This window comes from Eschrichtius robustus, chromosome 16 (genome assembly GCF_028021215.1).
Source record: "Eschrichtius robustus isolate mEscRob2 chromosome 16, mEscRob2.pri, whole genome shotgun sequence".
Taxonomy (NCBI): domain Eukaryota; kingdom Metazoa; phylum Chordata; class Mammalia; order Artiodactyla; family Eschrichtiidae; genus Eschrichtius; species Eschrichtius robustus.
Genome location: NC_090839.1, coordinates 46104762 through 46116493, shown reverse-complemented (window position 1 = coordinate 46116493; position 11732 = coordinate 46104762). Strand labels below are relative to the sequence as shown.

At 44.5% G+C, this 11732-nt stretch overlaps 1 protein-coding gene across 1 annotated transcript; it reads left to right on the top strand.

The window, feature by feature from the left end:
* The first annotated feature begins 486 nt into the window (after positions 1-486).
* On the top strand, positions 487-10364 carry LOC137778372 (cystatin-13-like). Its single transcript, XM_068565382.1, has 3 exons — positions 487-714; positions 8436-8549; positions 10281-10364. Exons 1-3 carry the CDS (start codon positions 487-489, stop codon positions 10362-10364), a joined length of 426 nt encoding a protein of 141 aa, XP_068421483.1.
* Positions 10365-11732: the final 1368 nt, after the last annotated feature.

The following is an 11732-nucleotide window of genomic DNA, read 5'->3' as shown; positions in this document are numbered from 1 at the left end:
TTCCTCTAAAGCAAATGCACTTTACAAGCCGTGATCCCTCCTACACGTGGGTGAGACTGAGGCAAGGCAGCCCTGGTCTGAAGCAGACACGCAGCCCCGTGGCCGTTTCCTCCTGTGTGAAGGGTTTCGCAGCCCCATGGGGCTCTGGTGATGAGAGGTCACACAGCACGTGCAGTGCCTACCACGGGGCCCAACCCAGCCGGCCGGAAGGACAGGCATGTGTGTGTGTACACGTATGTGTGCATCCTGCCCACACGTGAGTGCACAGAGGTGTGTGTCCTTCCAGAAAGGAAGCATCCAAGATGGGAAAATGGACTGAATTGCACATTTCGCAGGCGGCTTCTTTCTTGGGCAGACGATGTTAACCGCTGTTCTCCCCTTTCTGCCCGCAGCAGAGCTGGGAGGGGCCGGGTGCAGAGGTAGCAGGACCCTGCCAGCCTTGCAAGGACACGAGGGACTCGGCCGTGCCCCCTGGGCTGAGGTGCCATGGCCAGGCTCCGCCCCGGCCTGCTGCTCCTGATGGCCACAGTGGCCCTTGCGTCCAGAGGTGTCCAGGCCTGGGGTTCATCGAAGGTGGTGAGGAAATTCCAAGACGTCCCCGAATCCTACGTATACGTGCAGCAGGCACTGTGGTTCGCCATGAAGGAATACAACAAGGCCAGCAAGGACATGTACACCTTCAAGGTGATGCAGATTCTGAAGTCCCAGGAGCAGGTTAGTGGCTTTCACTCCCTGTTCTCTGTACCCACACTCGCCCTTGTGGCAGGGCTGTCGTCCGTGGAGAGCAGCTGAGAGACACCTGAGCCAAAATTTATGAACTTTATTTTAGGGGTCTTTGGAAGAAAGTTAATTAAACTTCCTCCTTTATCTTTCTGGGATAAAACATAATATATCCATTCAAATAACTTAAACTTAGTTATAGTCACATCAGAAAACACAGGTAAGAGCCCAGAAGGGCTCCTGAAGGGGTCAAGTTTGAGACAGTTTGAGCTGGTATCATCTACCTAAGTGGCTACAGGGATGGATTATAACGCAGTGAACAAGTGAACAAACTCCACATCCAGCTTTCACTGTAAAAAGGAACCAGGGCAGAAGGGAAGGCTCTTTTTTACAGAAAAATGCCTACTTAGAGATGTGAAAGAATATGAAACTAGAAAATCACCTTTTGCAACCACTATGGTAATAACTAACTCAGGCGGAAGATCAGCAATGAATCCTCCACCCGGTGTAGGGGGAGAGGGGGAGGGGGAGGAGGAGGGGGGGGTGGACCGCTATAGAGATTGCTTGTTAATTAATTACAACCAGGACACATGGGACAAACTGACACTGTGTGTCTCTGATGTGACATCACTGCAGGGACACAGCATCGCCTGTGTACGGTGTTCCTGCCCCAAATGCCTGAGGGTGATCTTGAGGGACAATTAGGCTAGTCCGTATTATGCAGCATTCTCTAAGACCGCTTAAAAATATCAGTGCTGTGAAAGACGGGGGAAAAAGCAGGAAACGGTTCTCACTAAAGGAGGCTTAAGAAACATGACGTTAAATGCGAGATGTGATCCTGTATTGTCTCTTGGATTTGAAATTATACTGTAAAGGATGTTCTTAGGGTAGTTGGAGGGATTTGAACACGGACCATGTCTAAGAAGAGTGCATTGAACCAGCGCTGTGTTTCCTGAGAAAGAGGGTTGTCCTGAGGTTTATGCAGGAGCCCGAGATGGGAGGTGGTGGGGTGAGCAACGAGAGGGGTCGGCAGAGGGTGAGGGGGCCCCACTGGGCCCGGGTTACGTGTGACGCCGGCCTGACCTACACCTCTGCTCCTCTTCCTCCTCCACTCGCCCCATCTTCCCTCTAACCTGTGCTGCCCACCCTCCAGCCACCGTCAACCTGCCTCTGTTTCCTGTTTTCTTATGTGGGCAGAAGTTTCACTCAGCGTCTGGATCCCCTAAGAGGCTGGGACACCTGGCTCCTGGCCACCTGCACAGGCCGTGGGCCCCGGGCTCCTGCTGGTTCTCCGTGTGGCCCCAGTTGTGTGGTTTGTATTTTTAGGCAGCAACACCTGGGCCAGGATATGCGTCCCCATTGGGTGGCTGAATTAAAACCTCATGGATGTCGACACCCCAGGGGGCTCAGATTTGGTACCTGTTCTTAGTGAAGTTCCCATCTTTCCCAGGATTAGTCCACTTTCTTGGACGTTTTAATCTGCGCTCTCCATCTACACAAATAGATATAGATGGTTCTGCTTTAAAGGCAGGTATTTAATAATAAAATAAACCAAAGACCCACATAGCTCAAGACTAACGTATCATTTCATAGTGTTTGCTACTTCATTTCACGAATGTATATTTTTTGTGTGTGGTATTCTTTTTTTGTTTTTGTTTTTTAACCAAATAGCACCATTTGTTAAAAAGAGCATTATTTCTACACTATACCACAGTGTCACCCCTGCCAAGCATGAGGTAGTTCTGCAGATGTAGGACTGTTTTCTATTCTATTAAGTTTTTTTTTCTGAATTTTTGAATTTTATTTAATTTATTTTTTTATACAGCAGGTTCTTATTAGTCATCCATTTTATACACATCAGTGTATACGTGTCAATCCCAATCGCCCAATTCATCACACCACCACTCCCACCCCCACCCCCACCCCCGCTTTCCCCCCTTGGTGTCCATACGTGTGTTCTCTACATCTGTGTCTCAATTTCTGCCCTGCAAACCGGTTCATCTGTACCATTTTTCTAGGTTCCACATACATGTGTTAATATACAATATTTGTTTTTCTCTTTCTGGCTTTCTTCACTCTATATGACAGTCTCTAGATCCATCCACGTCTCTACAAATGACCCAATTTCGTTCCTTTTTATGGCTGAGTAATATTCTATTGTATATATGTAGCACATCTTCTTTATCCATTCATCTGTCAATGGGCATTTAGGTTGCTTCCATGACCTGGCTATTGTAAATAGTGCTGCAATGAACATTGGGATGCATGTGTCTTTTTGAATTATGATTTTCTCTGGGTATATGCCCAGTAGTGGGATTGCTGGGTCATAGGGTAATTATATTTTTAGTTTTTTAAGGAACCTCCATACTGTTCTCCATAGTGGCTGTATCAATTTACCTTCCCACCAACAGTGCAAGAGGGTTCCCTTTTCTCCACACCCTCTCCAGCATTTGTTGTTTGTAGATTTTCTGATGATGCCCATTCTAACTCGTGTAAGGTGATACCTCATTGTAGTTTCCATTTGCATTTCTCTAATAATTAGTGATGTTGAGCAGCTTTTCATGTGCATCTTGGCCATCTGCATGTCTTCTTTGGAGAAATGTCTATTTAGGTCTTCTGCCCATTTTTGGATTGGGGTGTTTGTTTCTTTAATATTGAGCTGAATGAGCTGCTTATATATTTTGGAGATTAATCCATTGTCCATTGATTCATTTGCAAATATTTTCTCCCATTCTGAGGGTTGTCTTTTTGTCTTGTTTATGGTTTCCTTTGCTGTGCAAAAGCTTTGAAGTTTCATTAGGTCCCATTTGTTTATTTGTGTTTTCATTTCCATTACTCTAGGAGGTGGATCAAAAAGGATCTTGCTGTGATTTATGTCAAAGAGTGTTCTTCCTATGTTTTCCTCTAAGAGTTTTATAGTGTCTGGTCTTACATTCAGGTTTTTAATCCATTTTGAGTTTATTTTTGTGTATGGTGTTAGGGAGTTTTCTAATTTCATTCTTTTACATGTAGCTGTCCAGTTTTCCCAGCACCACTTATTGAAGAGACTGTCCTTTCTCCATTGTATACCCTTGCCTCCTTCATCATAGATTAGTTGACCACAGGTGTGTGGGTCTATCTCTGTGCTTTCTATCTTGTTCCATTGATCTATATTTCTGTTTTTGTTCCAGTACCATATTGTCTTGATTACTGTAGCTTTGTAGTGTAGTCTGAAGTCAGGGAGTCTGATTCCTCCAGCTCCTTTTCTTTCCCTCAAGACTTCTTTGGTTATTCGGGGTCTTTTGTGTCTCCATACAAATTTTAAGACTTTTTGTTCAGTTCTGTGAAAAATGCCATTGGTAGTTTGACAGGGATTGCATTGAATCTGTAGACTGCTTTGGGTAATATAGTCATTTTCACAATATTGATTCTTCCAATCCAAGAACATGGTATATCTCTCCATCTGTTGGTATCATCTTTAATTTCTTTCATCAGTGTCTTATAGTTTTCTGCATACAGGTCTTTTGTCTCCCTAGATAGATTTATTCCTAAGTATTTTATTCATTTTGCTGCAGTGGTAAATGGGAGTGTTTCCTTAATTTCTCTTTCAGATTTTTCATCATTAGTGTATAGGAATGCAAGAGATTTCTGTGCATTAATTTTGTATCCTGCAACTTTACCAAATTCATTGATTAGCTCTAGTAGTTTTCTGGTGGCATCTTTAGGATTCTCTATGTATAGTATCATGTCATCCGCAAACAGTGACAGTTTTACTTCTTCTTTTCCAACTTGTATTCCTTTTATTTCTTTTTCTTCTCTGATTGCCATGGCTAGGACTTCCAAGACTATGTTGAATAATAGTGGTGAGAGTGGACATCCTTGTCTTGTTCCTGATCTTAGAGGAAATGCTTTCAGTTTTTCACCATTGAGAATGGTGTTTGCTGTGGGTTTGTTGTATATGGCCTTTATTATGTTGAGGTAGGTTCCCTCTATGCCCACTTTCTGGAGAGTTTTTACCATAAATGGGTGTTGAATTTTGTCAAAAGCTTTTTCTGCATCTATTGAGATGATCATATGGTTTTTCTTCTTTAGTTTGTTAATATGATGTATCACATTGATTGATTTGCATATATTGAAGAATCCTTGCATTGCTGGGATAAATCCCACTTGATCGTGGTGTATGATCCTTTTAATGTGTTGTTGGATTCTGTTTGCTAGTATTTTGTTGAGGATTTTTGCATCTATATTCATCAGTGATATTGGTCTGTAATTTTCTTTTTTTGTAGTAAATTTGTCTGGTTTTGGTATCAGGGTGATGGTGGCCTCATAGAATGAGTTTGGAAGTGTTCCTTCCTCTGCAAATTTTTGGAAGAGTTTGAGAAGGATGGGTGTTAGCTCTTCTCTAAATGGTTGATAGAATTCACCTGTGAAGCCACCTGGTCCTGGGCTTTTGTTTGTTGGAAGATTTTTAATCACAGTTTCAATTTCATTACTTGTGATTGGTCTGCTCATATTTTCTATTTCTTCCTGGTTCAGTCTTGGAAGGTTATACCTTTCTAGGAATTTGTCCATTTATTCCAGGTTGTCCATTTTATTGGCATAGAGTTGCTTGTAGTAGTCTCTTAGGATGCTTTGTATTTCTGCGGTGTCTGTTGTAACTTCTCCTTTTTCATTTCTAATTTTATTGATTTGAGTCCTCTCCCTCTTTTTCTTGATGAGTCTGGCTAATGGATTATCAATTTTGTTTCTCTTCTCAAAGAACCAGCTTTTAGTTTTATTGATATTTGGTATTGTTTTCTTTGTTTCTATTTCATTTATTTCTGCTCTGATCTTTATGCTTTCTTTCCTTCTGCTAACTTTGGGTTTTGTTTGTTCTTCTTTCTCTAGTTTCTTTAGGTGTAAGGTTAGATTGTTTATTTGAGATTTTTCTTGTTTCTTGAGGTAGGCTTGTATAGCTATAAACTTCCCTCTTAGAACTGCTTTTGCTGCATCCCGTAGGTTTTGGATTGTCGTGTTTTCATTGTCATATGTCTCTAGGTATTTTTTCATTTCCTCTTTGATTTCTTCAGTGATCTCTTGGTTATTTAGTAACGTATTGTTTAGCCTCCATGTGTTTTTGTTTTTTCCTTTTTTTCCCCTATAATTGATTTCTATAAATTTATTTATTTATTTATTTTTGGGTATGTTGGGTCTTCGTTTCTGTGCGAGGGCTTTCTCCAGTTCCGGCGAGTGGGGGCCACTCTTCATCGCAGTGCATGGGCCTCTCACTGTCGCGGCCTGTCTTGTTGCGGAGCACGGGCTCCAGACGCGCAGGCTCAGTAGTCGTGGCTCACGCGCTTAGCTGCTCTGCGGCATGTGGGATCTTCCCAGACCAGGGCTCGAACCCGTGTCCCCTGCATTGGCAGGCAGATTCTTAACCACTGCGCCACCAGGGAATCCCACGAATGTACATTTTATTTCCTAGTTGACTGTCAGCTCAAATTCAGGTAAGGATGCAAAAGAATCAGGTAGAAACAGGTTCAAAAAGAGGCTAGAACAGAAGTGTTTAAAACTCCTTGGCATTCCAGCTACAAACTGCTGGAAAACATATTGAAGAAAGGGGGTAAGAAAGAATGCACCACCCCCCAAACAAAAATAACTCCTAACAAAAGCGAACAGAAAAAATGCTGGGTGAAAATTCAGATAAAAATAACATATGCCCAGGCGCTATAGAAAGAAAACTGCTCTATTCCATTGGATGATTTAAGTTAAAAGTACAAAGATCTTTATCAGCAGTGGCCACTAACAGCCTGAAGCCAGATCTGGCCCACTGCCCATCTTTGTACATCCCGTGAGCTACAAATGATTATAAGAAACAAAAGAAGGAGACTATTTTGTGACATATGAAAATTACATTACATTGAAACTTCAGTGTCCATAAACACAATTTTATTAGGACACAGCCACACACACTTTTTGAGGGTCCTCTGGGCTGTATTTGTGCTGCAAAGCCTGGAATATTTCCTCTCTGGCCCTTGAAGAAAAAGCATGTGGTCGCCTGCTCCAGTTCATAGCTGGCTGGGGTTCTGCTGCCGATTTCACACACGGCGAAGGCTGGTAGGAAAGACCGCCAATGGCAGCCTGGAGCCATGTTTACTTTGTGCTAGATCCAGTGGCTTTCCGTAGGTGCACTCAGGTTTTCCAGTTCACATAAGAGGAAACAGGCACAGAGAGGTTTAGTAACTTGCCCAGGGTCACACAGCTACTAAGTAGAAGAGCCAAGATTTAAACCCAGGCTGCTTGCTCTTAATCCGCCCATGCTACTGCCTCTGAGTGATGCTGGATGGAATGAAGGTGATGGGACATTGCAGCCAGCCAGGAGGGGACGGTGTCACAGGAGGCCAGGAGAGTCAGAGAGGCCTGGCCATGAAAAGAGTGAGGGGCTGCCTCCGTAGCTGGATCCCCATCTGCCTCCCTTTCCTGGGCAATTGGGGGTCAAGGCGGGGCTGGTGGTCGGTCAGTGGTTGTTGAGTGTGATTTGGGAAAGTCTGTTTTCTTGATAATTTTCACTTGGAAATATAACTCAAGGCTAAAGCACTCCTTCTCAAATGGGCATGGATTTTGCTCCACAGGACATTTTTGGCAATGCCCAGAGATGTTTCTGGTCATCACAACTGAAGGGGCTGCTACTGAGATTGGGGGGGTGGAGGCCAGGGATGTGGGTCACCACCCTCCAGGCACAGCAAGGCCCCCCGTGGCCAAGAAGGACCCAGCTCCAAATGCCAACAGTGCTGAGGCAGAGAAACTTAATATCCAGTCATGAAAAATGCGCTAGGGGTACATTTGGAGGTAGTTGAGGTAAAAAGTGAAAGTGACCACTGATTTCTTCCATCCCCCATGGACTCATCAATCCTGGGGGCACCCCACAAGTGTCCTTTCAGACACTTAGATGCATAACTGAAAATTTTTAAGTATACTTTATATTCATGAAACTGTACTTAGAATTCTGCCTACACGCATTTTGTTCAATGCCCAGGTGACTTTTCTAGAACTTCCAAAATATTTACTGTATTTTCCGAATTATCTCTTATTCTTCTGGGCTCAGTTATGGTGTTTAACTAACTTGGTCATTGTCATTCACATGTTCTCTCCCTGACGTCTAGTAAACTTTGTTTTCCTGTTCATTCTTTAATCATGAGAGTGGACATTTGCCATTGTTCATCTGCATTTCCCTGTGAGACCCTTCTTGAGTACAGCGCTGACGGGAGCTCTGCATGGGGAGGGGAAGGGAGGGGAGATGCCCAGAAATTCAGGGATTTGGGAGGGTGTATGACGTGGAATAAGGCAAGGGTGACTAAAACTACCAAAGCTTTAAAGGGAATTGATACACTCTCAGTGGATTTCAATGAAAATGCTGTTATTTCCCAAGCTCCAGTGAGCAAACCATTAGTTTTCCCAGGAAAATGGTCTTTAGGGAATAGTTTTCTTGCTTTATTTTGGTGACAGTTGTCATTACTTTAAAATTAAATACCATAATGAGAGAGACTGAGAAACAGAGAGAGAGAGAGAGAGCAAGGTAAGAACCACCTCCGCGTTACTCCAAAACTCTGGTCAGAAAAAAAAAAAAGCTGTAGGAGGGAAGGAGGTGAGAAGACATCTTTTGCCCTAAGCTGTCAGTGACATGTTTGTTTATCAGAAATGACAATTGATACCACATATTCTTTTATGATCTCTAACTTTAAATTACTCATGGACAGGTCACGGATAGTTTGGATTACCTTCTTGAAGTCAAAATTGCCCGGACAATGTGCAAGAAAGCTTCAGGGGAAAATGAAAACTGCTTAGTACAACGGGATCCCAAAATGCAGAAGGTAGGTGCTAAGACAGAGTTCAACAGCCTTGGATCATCTTGCTCAAAATCACATGTTACCCTCCAAGGATTCCTCCCAGTCTCTGCCCTTGCACGGATCATGGAACTCCTAGAGAGTCCCCGTTTCTGACCTCCTATAGATTCGAGCTTATCTGTTTTCTTTATTTATTGAGACTTAGAAAGGAAGAAAGGGTAACTATCTGAGCTCCTTGGAAAATAAATTTTAAAACCTGATACTGTTTTAAATAGTAATAGGCCCGATTCACTTAAGGTAGAAAATTCAGAAATTTTCCGAAGTATTAAGTAGCTTAAAATCAACTACAGAAGAAAAAAACAATCAACTAAAAATATCTTTATGGAAAGTTTACTGCTGTCAACTTAAATTTATACATCCCAGTTTTTTCTACATTTTACATTTGTATTTTTGTGTAGTGGGGATCACACTGTACACTGTTCCACAATTTAGATTTTTATTTAATAATAAAATCTAAGGATTTCCAAAACCGTAAAATTATTTGAGGGCATTATGTAATGAAACTATTTGACTTCGTTTAATGGTGTTTCCACATATTATTTAGTCAGCCCCTGAGAATTGATTATTTAAGTTTTTCTAATTTTTAGCTATTATGAACAGTGCCATAATGAATATTCTTCTTTATTTCTGTTTGTGTGTATATCTGATTGTTGTTGCCTTGTGGGCAGAGTTCCAAGAAGTTGAATTCCTCGTCCAATATTTTTTCACCTCTTAAAGATTTTTAATATGTTAATACAGTGCTAAAATATCCTCTATGGTTGATTTTAATAATTGGGTTTTCAATCCCTTTATTTCGCGATTGCTTCCCGTCTACCCTGGCGATCACAAGTTAAGCAATTAGTTAACCCTCTGATAAGCGCACTACCTGCCCTCCCTGCCCTCCCTGCCACTGCCAGGAACCAGCTCCACCCATCCTGATGCCCCTCCGGCCTGGACACCCCGCCGACCTGGCCTCAGTTCCTCCGTGGCCTGTCTGGGTTACTGGTCACTTGGTCCTATTTCCCCCTCAACCTGACCCCTCTGTCTGTGCATCTTATGCAACTTCACTTCTACTGGGTGTTGCCATAAAGAGCTATTCGTACTTTATATTTTTACTCTAATTGAATAAAGATTTTAGGCGAGAGGAGGGACACAGTGATCTCATCCACACCAGGAGCCTGGAGCCCTGCTCCCTCTGCAGGCCCTGTGTCTCCTCCCAGCTCCCCAGCTGCAAGCTTTCCCTGGTGGAATCTGGCCAGATTCTGACACCGCTTTCCAAGGCGCGCAGGACCCTGGCTATTTTTGTGGTGCTGCCTCCCCTGGGAAGGACCCACTGGGCCCTCCATGCTGTGTGGGGCCTCCATGGGCTGCAGGAAGTTGGCGAGTCTGGCGAAGGGCCAGAGCTGGACATGAGGACTTCTTGAGGATAATTGGTCCTGGGCTCCAACTCTTGCTCACCTGGAGCAAATGGAGCCACGATCGTGATGGCTTCAGCTCTCAGGGAGGTGAACCCATGGGGGTCCATCCCAGTCATGAGGCTGGCTGCTCTGCCATTGGGCCAACAGCTTGGGGGTCTGTGGAGGCGTGGCTGGTTCAAACGGCCTTTTGGCCCTCTTGAAGCCAAATCCTGGCACCTGGAAATAGGAACTTCTGGGGTTTTTTGACTTCTGTTTTTTGCAATTTTTCTTACAAGCTGGTTATTGTTTTTGTCTCTTTTAGATGTTTCATTGCACCTTTATTGTGGCATCCAAACCCTGGAACTTTGAACTCACTATGCTGAAGAAAGAATGCCAGCCTGTCTAATGGTCTTCTAGCACATTCTGCTGCTCTCATGAGCATTTAAAGAAGCAAAGACACTCGCAAAACATTTAAATAACACATCTGACCTATTGACTTCATTTTGTAGCCTTCTTGCTTTTTTGTGCATTCTTCAGGCGTGCAGGCTGAGAATGTGGTGCCGGGCTGGGTAGTGTCTTCTGCTTGGTCAACGCATTTACCAGCAGGTGCAGTCTGCTCCCAATGAATGGAAGAGAACACGAACCTGCTTCCGTATTTCACCAAACTCTGGGCACAAGTTACTTTTCACTGACAGCTCTTTGTGTGGAACTAATAGGAAGACCCACCCCTCCGCTGCTTCAGCCTGGTGGGTAGTTTCTGCAGGGCTCTGAAGATGCGTTGAGAATGTCCATCCATGGATTTCCACAGAAATCTCCCTGCCCAGGACTCTGCAAGACACAGCGAAATGGCTTTAGAAACAGTTTTAACCCCCCGATCCAACCTGGGAGCTAGCTGTATCATTTGGAGATTTGTGTTTTACTTTTGGTTTTGAATTGAGGCAGAAAAATGCAAGAGTGATGGTACACGGAGAGTAGGCTGCATTTGTGCACGTGTGTGTGTGTGTGTGTGCACGCGTGTGTGTGCTCGCACAGGGTAAGAGGTATAATCTAATGCTGCGTGACTGATCACCCTGCCCTTGGTGCTTAAGCAATGTATTTATGTCTCCGCGGTGTCTGTGCACCAGGGGTCTGGGGTGGCTTGGCTGATGTCACCTATCCTGAGGTCACACTCAGGCTCTGACGGCACTGCCCTCGTCTGAAGGTGAGTTTGGCCCCGGAGAACCCCCTCTCCGGGAGGCTTGCCCTCCTGGGTGCTGGCTGGCGTTGGCTGTCGGCAGGTGGTCTCTCCTATCCTCAGTGCGGGCCTCCCCACTTGGCCTCTCTGTGCGCTGGGTGAGGGGGATGTTTTCCTCTGGACAGAGTGTCCAAGAGACAGGGATGGAAGCCACAGCGCCCTCGGTGACCCAGCTTCAGATGTGACACACCATCACCTCTTTGTGTTGTTGGTCACCTAGATCAGCTCTGGTTCAGTGTGGGAGGGGAGGCTTAAAGGTGTGATGACCAGGAGATACGGTTCAGCAGAGGCCATGGAGGAGGCAGGCTCTCGCTGTGTGTGTGTGTCTGTGTGTGTGTGTGTGTGTGTGTGTGTGTGTGTATGTGTATGTGTAAGGCTGGGCTGAGATGGTGAAGCGGGTTAATATGACAAGGAGAAAGCATGTTCCAAAACGTAGGTGTGGCAACTCCAGCACTGGTGTACAGGTGAGGGCCAGCCAGGTAAGTGTCAGTAACCACACAGGAGCAGGTCGAAGCCCACCTGGCTGACAGGTGAACCCTC